Here is a 13,131-nt window from a genome sequence, read left to right as displayed (position 1 = left end):
GCTCTTTCCTCCTAGAACTGTTTACCATGTCTACAGTTGAACATGCAGACCTCAGGTTGGCCTCTTAAGTCATCTCTGGACTCATTGATGACTTCCCTATTTACCAGAAAACTGTGATTCTTGTATCAAGAGACTGCAGCTGCTGACAATGATAGAACAGATGAACCACAGAAACAAAGGATATACAGGCCCTTTACCACTACAGGCATAGTGGTTTTGGGATGACTTGGCTGATCTTGATGCTGCGACTGAGACATGAAGCAGCAAGAGGAGGATTACTAAGGTCCGATCCTGCCAGTGTTTTTTGACACTTATACCAGATCTGCTATTCAATTTTAACTCATCACTGGATTCCATCTTAAAATAGCATTATACCTACTTTTTTCTGAAAGCATTTTGTTTTTATCCTATGAAGGAGAAATATATTTGTGATTTATCGAGGGTAGGAAAGAATCTATTTACAGAAGAAACAGGTGAAAGTAATGATAGAAGTAATCAAAACATAGAAATCAGCATTTACTTGTTAGCAGAAAGTATAGAACTAGACTATGCAAAACAGAAGTCACCTTACCAGCTTGCATATGGCACAAAATCATTACCTGGTGCTGGAGAGCATATGATGCTTATTGCCATCACCAAAAGCATGTATGATTGGTTCGTGGTTTTTCATCACAATTTCCTTTTAGAACTAATGTAAATAGAAACACTGCAGATGAGTACATGGTTGCCAAGTATATATCAGATAAATATCCATTCATACATAAAAACTGTTCAGAAAATTATTTCTTTTTCAAAAGTAGAAGCCCATCCTACTTTTGAATGGAATTTTCCTCAGTTTTTTCCTCTTATTATTGGTCAAAGGTCAAATGAACACTTCCATTACAAGACAACAAATCTCAAAAAGATTGATTTTTATTTTAAAAGCTAATCTTAAAAATGATCCTCAGGATAGTTTAGGCTGAAATGAAATTAGGATACAACACTTAAGGCTCTCATGAATGAACATGATTGTAAATGTCTGGATATAAATTAAAGGACTAACAACTTCAGTCTACATTGCTTATCCTGCAACTAGGCAAGAGAAAAAAAGGAAACCTGAGTAATAATGCAAGAGTATCTCTAATTTGTTTGAAAAATATAATCAAGTTTCAAAATATATTGAAAATAGATTATGCAGTAGTGAATTCTGTTTATGAATGATCTCCAAAACGTAGCAAGAGATAAAACAAACAAAGTGGAAATGTCAATAGGCTAAGAATGAAAGAACTCAGGTGATGGTAATAGATAAATAGAGCCTTTCACATCCAGACAGCAAGTTTGTATCCAGCTTATGTTGTTAATGATCTGTCTGAAATAAGCTGGCAGTTCTTAGGAAACAAGTGAATGAAAATTGCTTCTGTAATTGCTCCATTACTGTTGCTGACTCTGTAGAGAGGATGGTGTATACCTTGCATGTGGTTTCCCTACACCAGGATTGAGCAATTTGGACCTGCAGTGAGTAAGTTGGCATAGACACAATATATTAACTACCATATAGCAGAATTGTGGTATCTAAAGTGGGAATCGTGTGACACTTAGGCAATTAAGTCAGTCCAAAATTATGATCCTCAGCTGCCTGTTAACCTAGGAAGCAGTTCAGTTTGCCACCTCAGTGCTTGCCAGTACACAGACTAATAAGATTGCATTCCTCACAAAATGCAGTACCTGTTAAGGAAACAGCCTGGTGGGTAGCGCACTCATCCATGATGGTGAAGGTTTATTTCCCTCTTTTGAATTTTACTTTTTATTTTATGTGATACAGTCCCTGGATAAAATGGAGGAGCAAGCCAGAGACCAGGAACTGCACTCCAGATTTTCCCACTCCTAGCTTGGTACCCTCACTGAGATGGATGCTCTTGTGCTGTCTTTCTGGCTTATAGGATTTTGAATTATTTTCTTTACAGTAGCAGAGGATACTACATACACACATAATGAGACTAGCTAATTCCCCGGCAAATAAATCATTCTTCTGGGAGTTGGGAAAAATGGATTGGAGTTCTTTCAGATAAAAGAACCCATGCCTCCAGTTTTCCCGATGAATGCTCTAACCACTAGACTTTTATACAAAAGGCACAGGCACCACTTTTCCATCCTAGTGAATCCTGTTCAGTTTTTTGAAAGAAAGATCATAGATACTTATCTTCAGAGGAGAATTGCAACCAGTGGATTCTACTGGGGTGCAGGCACCACCCTACAACCCTGAAAAGTGGAATCTAAGACTTGAGTTTGTCTTCAACTTTCCTGTTAGTTAGCTAGGAGTCTCTCTGCTGATCCTTTCCTTTCCTGATACTGCTACCGAGAACGTCATTCTGAACCCACCCCCTGCCCATATTCAATGTAGGGAACATACTGGGTTCTGGATTCCACTCCAGAAGCCTGGTTCTGTGGTGTCTAAGACCTTTATTGGATTTTGCTCTATAAATCACTCCAGAATAAGATAATCCAGCAGCATTATTTACAGAAAAGCATGAAAGGACATTTAAAAAACCAACGTAAAAACTTGTAGTGCAAAGTCATTTTATTGATTGTACAAATTGCATCGTTCAACAGTCCTAGGCTTTCTATCAATAAGTCAGTGATGCATGCCTCTTCACTTTCACATCTAATGAATTTTTGAGTAAAAGAACAAAGACTTGGGTAAGTCTGCCTTGCCTAAGACAGAAGACAAACAAAGAAAAAAGCACATGTACAACAAGAAATGAGCTGGAATCAACCAAAGGTTTTAAAGTGGACAGCTTAATGGAAAACAGTAATTTTCAAGAGCTCAATAGAGCTCTTGGAAAAACAATACAGAAGCCAGAGAGATTCAATCTTCTTTTTAGTCAGAAGGGTAGAAAAGCCCTGTAGAAATGTAATGCAATTACTAGATCAATTGTGCTTTACTTTAGAAAAAGGAAAAAATATTGTGGTATTGGGTGAAAATAATACTTCAAAAAACACTACTAGCATGTTTTGTAAATGGCTTTAAAGCTGTATTTGTGTATTGGCTAGTGCTGTTCTGAGTATATGACAGTCTTAGTATTTACAACAGGGACTAGCAACAGGAAAGTGCTCTGAAATATTTCAGTGTCTTTTTGTACCACCAGTAACTGTCATCAATGCAATTGCATTGCTGTTGTTTTTGGATCCAAATGGCTAGGACACATTCTTAGGCTCTGATCCTAGAATAAGATATTCTGGGGTCCACCTATACTCAATGCATTGTAGAAATGAGGCTTAGAATGATAAGCATTTCAAGGTAGGACCCATATCCTTGTACATTTGTAGGGCAGCTACTTTAAAGGGTAGATGAAGGCCACTATCTTGATTGGAAGATCTACACTATATCTAGGCACTACAATTATGGCTGCTTCTTTCAGCTGCAAGTTATCTCCTACACTCATCTTCCAAGTATGCAATCTAAAGCCCCAGTCCTGAAAAGACTCACACATGTTGGTCAGCAGGGCTGGCCATATGTCTAAAATGAAATGTGTGAACAAGTATTTGCAAGATCAGCAGCAAAATCTCCCTAAGCGGGGCCTGCAACATAGTGGACAGGGTACTGGAGTGGGAGGCAGGAATACCTAGTTTTATCAGAATCTATACCACTCAGTGTGCCTTAATAAAATCTCTTGGACTGAAATTTTGAAAAGCAGCCCCTGATTAGCTCTAATTGACAGAAGTACTGAGCACCAACATCTGCTAGAGTCAATGGGAACTTTTCCTCTTGAAAAATGGTTGTGGATAGTTGAAGTTAGGTATACAAAAGTTAGAACCTTTCCTAACTTTTGGAAAGATTAACTCCAAATGCCCTGACTCTTATTTTCCATCTATAAAGTGGTACTAGTTGAAAAACAATAGATTAAAAGTTTGGAACATATGTTAATTATCATTAGAATGAACCAGGCTTGTCATGAAAATGAATCAGACATACAAAAAAAAAATAAAGCCCTTTAAAATCTCTCTTAAAAAGAAGGCAAAGTCAGCATTTGACACTTCCTGAGAACCAAATGTGTCCATTCCTAACTACATAAAACCTTGATAAAAAATTCTGGGCACCCTCCTTCTTTCACTTTCTGTACCTTAGTTACAACTCAAGTAGCATCCTTACCAAAATGACATCCCAGCTATACAGCTGGTCCAATAAAAGATATCATCATAAGAATACTTGCATCTCTATCACCAGAATTTCCTTCATACTTTATTTAGGCACCAGAGCTGATATTAAATAGAATTTTCATTTTAGAGTTCCAAAGCTTGTTGTTACTGTTATTTCATGTCTTTTAGCTGAATTAAAATGTTATTTTAAGGTATTTTCATATAATATTGGTAATTCACCTTACCAGCCCTTTCTGTAATTTAAAAGAGGCTTAGGAGTAAGCAGGCCTCACTATTTAATTTTATTTTGTTACAATCTAAGCTCTTCATTAGGCATCAGCTGCTGTGCTGTGATAACCAGTGCTTCCTTTTCTCCCATCAATTGGAAAACATAGATGACCAATTAATTGTAATAAGGAAGTCAATATTTTGACAGCATTTCATGTCCTGCAAAAGGCAGATAGAATCTATTAACAAATTCTGTTAATTAACAAGGGACAGACAAATCTCCTGACTTAGTAATTGTTTAAAAGCTAAATATTTGTTCCAGGACAAGTGAGTTTATTTGATGAGTTAGTTAAAACACATGATTGGGTATCTGTGAACAGATACAATAAGATACTAAGCAGCCAGCTTGCTTTTGTGGAGTAAAATCAGAATTTGCTTTAGAGAGACAGGAATAGTTTAGATAACGTAGAGGGCATTTGTTTATTTGTTTTGAATTTTTTTTTTACTGTTTGCTGGGGTTGTCTACATTGCAGAAACTGATGCTAATTAAATCTAGCCAAGTACTAATATTGTATTAAGACAGAAGCTAGAAAGAGTTGGTAATGAATGAGAACTAAAATGAGTTATCTTACCTATGTATTAACCTTTCTGAAAGGGAAAGAAGTGATTGTTGCAAATGCAGTCATAGCCATCTTGACAATTGGTGGGCAGCAACTCTTCTCCTTTTTTACATTTAGCTGCCCCTGTCATGTTGGGCAGAATCTCATTTATGGTTTAGCTTTCCTAGGAGTCCCTGCACTGATTCTTCTGATTGTTGGATATGCGTTGAATAATCAGACTTGGAGGCTAGTTACAGGCAAACGCTCTTCCTATCAAGAACTGAGTGCACGTAACAGCTTATTGCAATGCAAGCTTATCTGTCTTGTCCTCTGTAATGTCACGGGGAGAGCACTAGTTGCTCCAGTAACATGGCTAGCGGTCACCCTGCTGAATGGGTCCTATTATGTTTGTGCAATGAGTGAGTTTGTCTCAGTGAATCATTACAAAGCTTTCATCAATATCACTACTAAGGAACACAAGAAGATCCTGGCTGCCTTTCCATGTAGCCACTTAGTTCCTCCAGAGCTGAGCCGGGCAAAAGATGAAGCGATTCTTCTTCTTAAGTACCAGTCGCAGGTGAGCAACCAACATTCTTTTGTCATTGAAACTGTCATGTACAACTATAATGGTGCAGATTAAATTTTATTTAATAGATGAAATACTAGGAAAAAATATACTAATTGAATTTACAGTTAGGTTTTTTAATGTATGTGGATGTCTACTTCCTTGTGACAGAACAAAGCATTTATTGTATGAATTGATCTGTTTTGTAGGCCTTACTTGCTTATGAGCAGTCTCAAAATATGAGCTAGATAGAATGTTTGAATCTCATAGTGCCCTTTGGCATGTAAAGCACTTGGATACCATTTCTGATGCAGAACATTATCATTCCCTGCCCTGCACCATTTCCCCTCTCTCTGTATCTCCATTTTCTTATCTGCAAAATGGGGATGATGGCTACCCAACTTATGGGGAATAATGTAAGGTTCAGTGCTTGCAAAGGACAATTGAGATGGTCAAAACAAAGATAGCATGGTGCATATTAGCAACAAGACTTTTAAAGATGTTATTCTTATAAATACGTTGGCACCATCTTAAATATGAGAACTTTTGATAATGCTCTGTCATGCTTGATGGGTGTTCTGTCACAGTTCTCCACAGTCTTAAAATTTTCATTTGATGCGGAAGAAAAAGTAGAACTGCTTGAAAAACAGGGAGGATGTTCTAAATCCTCTGTTCTTTATTGGAACCCTATAGAAAAATGGTTACAAAATTGTTTCTCTGATCCTATCATTCACAACTTTATAAGGCTATTTGTTAAGCAAGCTTCTTACTGAAGGCTAGATTCAGTCCTGCGAGGTGCTGATATCCAGCAAAACACCATAGTAAGTGTGTGGTTTAAGTAGGTGCAGGATTTTATTTGCTTCAGTGGGACTATACACATGCTTAATGCTTTATTGGATTGAGTTTGCATCCTTTGCATGTTCCAGGACCAAGCCCTGGTGGGAGAAACATGACTGAAAAACTGAGTTGGCTACTCTGAGAAAAATGAAACCGACTTGAATAATTACTGTGTCATTACACATACATCATAAACAATGCAGATCCAGTATTTTTCCCCCCGTCTTTCTATCACTGTTTAGTATAATGTGTATAGATTCCACTCTAGGGACCAGGGGTTTAGGTTGTAGCCGTGTTGGTCTAAGAATATAGGCAGACAAGGTTCCTTGGGTGAATTTGATATCTTTTATTAGACCAACCCAAATGGTTGGAGAATAGTTATTAAGCAAGCTTTCGGGTTCAAAAACCCTTCGTCAGGCTCAGGAAGCTGCAGCAGTTGGTGTGTGCTCTTCCTGGATGGAATGAAAAGTAAAGAAGCCAGGGGCTGGGCTGGGCGGGGGAGTCAGTTGCCAGGCAGATTATAATGTATCAAAAATCCAATGTCTATGTTTAGTCCCTGATCTCTAGTATCCAGCAGGATGATGAAATGGAGCTCATAGGCTCGTCTCTGGGATGTGTTGTGTAAATTTCCCTTGAGGATCAGGACTGAGAGATTGGAGAGAGAGTGGCCATCCTGTGAGAAATGTGCCCCCACCGGTAATTGGGTGTTTCTGTCTTTGATGGATTTCCGGTGTGCATTCATTCTGGTGCGCAGTTGTTGTCTGGTCTCTCCTACATATCTTCCATCAGGGCATTTGGTGCATTGGATGAGGTATACTACATTCCTGGAGGTGCAGCTGTAAGATCCTGGGATGGTGATGGCTCTGTTGTGGGGTGTAGTAATAGTGGGGGTGGTGGAGATGTGGGGGCAGGTTTTGCATTTCTTGTCATGGCACGGTCTGGATCCTTTTGGTGTGTTCTGGGCTTGAGGAAGTTTGCTTCTGGTGATGAGGTTGGCGAGGTTCGGTGCTTGTCTGAAGGCTAGGATGGGTGGCTCTGGGAAGATCTTTTTAAGAATAGGGTCTTTTTCTAATATGGGTTGCAATTTTTTGAGGATTTTCCGTACAGGTTCAAGGGATGGGTGATAGGTCATAACCAGCGGTGTGCGATTTGTGGGTGTTTTTCTTCTGTACTGCAGCAGTTCTTCACGTGGTATCCAGGTGGCTCTTTCAAACGTGCGATCTACCTCTCTGGAGGAGTGTCCTTGCTGGGTGAAAGCCTTTTTAAGATTGGTGAGGTGGCAATCCCGGGTGTTCTCTTCAGTACAGATGCAGTGGTATCTGAGGGCTTGGCTGTATATCACTGCTTTTTTGGTGTGTTTCGGGTGATTGCTGGTTCTGTGCAGATATGTATGTTGGTCTGTGGGTTTCTTGTATACTGTGGTCTGTATTTTACCCTTCTGGATACTGATCCTTGTGTCTAAAAAGGGGATGTTGGTGTTGGAGTATTCTAAAGAAAGTCGGATGGAGGGATGGTGACTGTTGAATTTCTGGTGGAACTCAAGTAGAGATTCCAGGTTCTCACTCCAAATGATGAAGATGTCATCGATATATCGTAAGTACAGCAAGGGTTTGATGGTGCAGTTCTTGAGGAAGTCTTCTTCCAGGTGGCTCATAAAAAGGTTGGCATACTGTGGGGCCATTTTAGTGCCCATAGCTGTTCCCATCATCTGGAGGAAGTGTTGATTATTAAAAGTGAAATTGTTGTGTGTGAGGATGAAGTGTATAAGCTCAGTGATATCTTTGGGTCTGTATTCTGGGTTGTAATCTTGTTCCTGTAGATATGTAAGGCAGGCATGGATGCCATCCTGGTGTGGGATGTTGGTGTATAGGCTGGTAACGTCCATGGTGGCTAGGAGTGTGTTCCTGGGAAGGTGGTCTATGTTTTTAAGTTTCCGTAGCAAGTCTGTGGTGTCTTGGACAAAACTTGCTCTGTGGGTGACAAGCGGTTTTAGGATGGATTCAACAAAACCTGATATTTCCTCAGTTAGGGTCCCATGGTTGGATATGATAGGTCTGCCAGGGTTCCCTTGTTTGTGGATTTTAGGGAGCATGTAAAAAGTCCCTGGGTTAGGTAGCGGGGGGATCAAGGTCTGTAGTTTTTCTTGTAATCTTGGTGGAAATGATTTGATGGTATTGTTGAGTTTTTTGGTGAAAAGGGGAGTAGGATCTTCTTGTAGTTCTTTGTAGTAGGTGGTGTCAGAGAGCTGTCTGTTGGCTTCCTTTATGTAATCCTCACGGTTTAGGATGACTATGGCTCCTCCTTTATCTGCTGGTTTTATTACTATTTGGTGGTTAGATCTTAGAGATTCTATGGCCTTTTTCTCTGGTAGAGAGAGGTTGTTATGAGTCAGAGGTCAGAGTATGTAGTGTTTCTTTCAATGTCCTTCAGGGATCTGAATATGTCTGAATGGATCTGGCATACTGTATAGCTTGGCAGTACTGGTAGAAATTTAAGTTTGCAAAGGGTCTGTGCTAAAATATACAGTATGCAGTTTTTATGCCAGTGATGATTATAATATGCATAGTCCTTATTTTCACGTCTGGGGAGCTTGTTCTTGGAGTAATTTGTTCCATTTCTTCTTTTTATGTAGGATGAATGCTGTAGAAAGTTTTTCGTAGTCTCTTTGTATCCGCTGTATATTGTCAGGGAACATGCATGGATTTCTATCTTTTAGGTTGTTGTAGTGTATGACGATTTCCTTCCTGAGTTGGTCTCTTTTGGAGTAGAGTAGGTGAAGTAGATGATTTCTAATTTTCTCTGAAGTTCTTCTGCATAGCTGTGCAGCATATTTGGAGTTGTGTGTAGTAGTCAGGGGATTGTAGATGTTTAGTCCTCGGGGAATGAAGTTGTGTTTCTTGCAAAGGCTTAGAAAATATATGTCGCTGTTGAGTCCGGCCTCTTTCTTTTTCATGTTGTACAGTTTCCATTTCAGACGGCTGAATTCGATATCTTCCATGTTGCAGGGGTTTAGGTTGTAGCCGTGTTGGTCTAAGGATATAGGCAGACAAGGTTCCTTGGGTGAATTTGATATCTTTTATTAGACCAACCCAAATGGTTGGAGAATAGTTATTAAGCAAGCTTTCGCTTTAGTCGAGTGTTGAAGCATCCACATCTTTTGGATCTAGCCCTTATCTAACAGAATGTGTCCCTGAGTAATTTTAGCTCCAGGAAATCCCCATTCAGAGTCAAGGGGTTAGTAAGACACCCTTGCTTCACTAGTTACTATCAAACTTCTCTTTCTCAGGTGGCTGGCTGGTTCCTGATTGCAGGGGTAGCCATTACTGTCTTCCTGTCCTATTGTCTGGCAAGATGTCTCTCTCCACTCAGCTTCTTGCACCTCAAGTACTGGGCTAGTTACGTCCGTAATGAGCAAAAACTCTTTGAAGAAGCAGCAGACCTGCACTCAAGGCTCTATGCCACACAACACATCAAGAAGTTCTTTGGTTTGGTCCCAGGGAGCAAGGATTTGAGGGAAATCCGTATCCCTTCCTGTAAAGACTGGCGATCCATTTCAGGTGTTGCTGTCCTAAGAATTGTAGATGAAGAACATTATGACTACAGCCTCCTTCACGACTGGGCAGTCAACAGCTCCACAAATGGAAAATATTTTAAGATTGAAGAATCTAGCTCTAAGAACTCTGAGCCTCCACCATCAACTTAAAGAAAATATTAATGTCTTTTTAATTTTACATGAACTCCAGGTCATCTCAAAGCAGGGGAGTTCCTAGTTTCCTCATCTTGCTCTTTACAGTAGCACATGCAGGTGCATTCACTGTTGAATCTTGACTACATGGTCTGCTTTTAAGAGTGCTCTTTCATATACTTGCCCTCTTGAGGACACCCTCGTGATGAGGCATGATACTATACACTTGAGATTTGAAAGGCTTCGGTGATCTCACTCGATACTGTAAAAGAAGCCAAGGGCAGTGGAAAATGCAAACTGAAAAGCAGTATATTCCACCACTTTCTCACTATTTCTTTTTTTAAATGTGTTTACTTTTAATCCTGATCTATCATCGTACTAGTGATGACTAACTAAACAGGATCCATCTCTTCTCCTTCCTCCCATAAAAAAAGGAGAGAGATAGCGAACTGTCCTATACCAGTGACTCAAAATGGCAAATATTCTTTCCTCATCTACATTGCATGTCATTCATAAAATACAACACAATGTTAAGTACAAGCTTAAGTGTATAATAATGTGCAGCTATGGATATTGTTACTGGAGACTTTTACAGAAAGCTTGTTGGTCACAGACTGAAATCTTATACTACTGACTAAAGACTTTTTCATTTATACTAAATGGAGACTGCTAAAACTGGACTGAATAGGAGAGGGGGCCATATACTTTACTAACCCACTGCATTAACACTTTACATCTGAATTAAAGTGTTGTCTCTGATCAAAAATGAATAGTTCAGCTTTATCCTTTTATGCACACTTCTATGCTTCTCACTTCCACATGTGTTAACTCACTGAATAATGAAATAAGGAGAAACTTTTCCTAAATACTGTATTTTATGTATGTTCCTCTCTTCCCCCTTTCTGTGACAGTTGGTTTTGTGTTGTTTCCCCAGTGGTTTTGTACTAATAAAAACAAAAAAGGGACTGATTACTTGAAATTTGTCTTTCATGTCATAACATTTACTCTTACTGGATGCAATGAAAGAAGGATGCTACTTGTTGATGCACAGAACTTGTTATAGATGGGGTAGTTTAATGTGTAGTAAGCTTTGTTATGAATTGTTCACCAACCACTTTGTATTAACTTATCTGTAAATTCTTATCTTGAAGGACTAGTCCCTTTTGAAAGATAGCTTGCTCTTGACACTTGACACATACCAGAAGTAGAACTGAGGGAGGACAGCGGTGACCTGCACAGCAGGCCTTGGTGCTGACTTGGTGGAGGAGGATTGCAAAAATAGCTGTTGGTATCATTGGTGCTTCACAACCAGTGGCATCCTGTGCACTGCTACTGCTTAGGGTGAGGAATTAGTGCAGCATTGGTAAGTAAGAGACATGCTTTAAGAGGAAAGTGGAGCATGCCTGGTTGTGGGGGAGACTTGTTTGCTTTTATTCTGTAAGTAACCAAAAGGAGGTGGCTGTGCAGTAAGATTTTGTGCATCAAATGTAATGAAAAAGAAAGCAGCACTTTCAAGATAACACTTTTTTCAAATCTGGATGAAGAGGTGTGTTTCTTTTAGTTTTATTTTTTCCATCTCCAAGAATTTAGTAGTATAAATGCATGTGTCAATTTCCGTGAATTTGCGAATCACTGTCCCACACTATATTAGGAAAAGTTACCTTGACCAATCTAGAAGAGACTTGTTTAAATTTTGTTTAACTTTTAAAGTGCAATTCTTTGTTTTTCCATTTTAAATGAGCTTGGACAATAAAAGCTGATGGGTTTCAACTTCATTTCTCCCATGCATTTTATTTTCAAATGATAAACTTAAGTACTTAAAAGAAAGCTTTGGATGTGATGGTTTTAATTATATATATATATATATAAAATTTTAAATTCATGATTCTTGCATCTTAAAATTTGATGTTTATATACCCTAAATCAAACTGCCTCCCTGAAAGCACTCTTCCCTCCTAAACATAAAGTAAAAACCTTTTTGAAGATTTGCTTTCAATGCAACTTGATATTTCTGGAATTGGGAATTTGCTTATAAATAATAATGACTACTATATAAAGGATATTGTGTAACTTGTGATGTGAAACCTAGAGGCTTGTATCTCAAGACAGCATGCCATAGCTAGCAAAAAAAGAAATTAGCTGGTTTGAAATATTGTAGTTTGTCTCTCTAAGTATATTAAGACTAGCACAGAATGCGGCACAGCTTTCAAAAGAAATTGTGACTATAGGAAATCAATAAGTTGGCACTGAGTGAAATAACCATGTTGTCTGAACCCTGAGTCATCTCCTCCAAAATCAATTTATGCTTCTAGCTTGCTCACTTTGGAGCTCAAATAGTCCATTTTACTTCTATTCTAAAAGCAGCTATTGCTAATGGCTGGTAAAACAGGCAGAGGTAGCTGTGCTGACCCTAATCCTAGCAAAATGGCTTATTCTAAAACCATTCTAGGTATACTATCTCATCTCTGACTTGTTCCCACAATTCTAAAATTTTAATCGTGGTTTGCCTTAAACCAGGTAATTCACAGTTGATGCTCTATATTTTGGTCTTGGCTCAGCTCATCACAGACATCAATTCATCTCCCAGGGCTAGTCTGTTTTGTGTGTGGCAAATCCTCTGCTCGGGTCGTCCCACCCCCCTTTTCCTCCCTGAAGAGCTCTGGCTCAGCAATTGATAGGAGCTGCTATCTGGTAATAAGACCCCTGCCCACTCCAAATCATGCATTATTTTGGGTAATCAGCTGTGAAACCTGTTTCCCCAAAATACTGCTTTTTAAGGAAAATATAGTATGTTCAATTGGAATGAATAAAAAGCAATCCCCAGATCACACAATGTTTTGGTGAAATGCCTATTCATGATGTTCCTAATGATGTTCACGACAACAGAGAGGGTAGTCCTTTTTGTATTTAAAAGTAGTTTCATGACGGTGCTTCATTTTAAATAATTATCCATTCTCATGGGGTGGGAGTGTAAATGATTAACTGAATCTGAATACTGCCTTATTTTGGACCAATTTAAAGGTGAGAGCCTATTTTGCGTGCTGTGGGGAAAAGTGTTCTAGGGTGGCTCTGAGACTGGCATTCAGATTCCTGTAACATTT

At 39.0% G+C, this 13,131-nt stretch overlaps 2 protein-coding genes across 2 annotated transcripts in view; one reads left to right on the top strand and one right to left on the bottom strand.

The window, feature by feature from the left end:
- Window positions 1–13,131, bottom strand: part of TRAPPC3L (trafficking protein particle complex 3 like) — a 56,241-nt gene that overhangs the window by 37,447 nt on the left and 5,663 nt on the right. The gene's annotated exons all lie outside the window — the stretch shown is intronic.
- Window positions 4,548–11,371, top strand: CALHM4 (calcium homeostasis modulator family member 4). The gene is made up of 2 exons (XM_006026154.3): window positions 4,548–5,520; window positions 9,632–11,371. Exons 1-2 carry the CDS (start codon window positions 4,951–4,953, stop codon window positions 10,046–10,048), a joined length of 987 nt encoding a protein of 328 aa, XP_006026216.1. The 5' UTR covers window positions 4,548–4,950; the 3' UTR covers window positions 10,049–11,371.

This window comes from Alligator sinensis, unplaced genomic scaffold, assembly GCF_000455745.1.
Source record: "Alligator sinensis unplaced genomic scaffold, ASM45574v1 scaffold38_1, whole genome shotgun sequence".
NCBI classification, from domain to species: Eukaryota; Metazoa; Chordata; order Crocodylia; family Alligatoridae; genus Alligator; species Alligator sinensis.
This window is presented reverse-complemented; position numbering and strand designations above follow the sequence as displayed.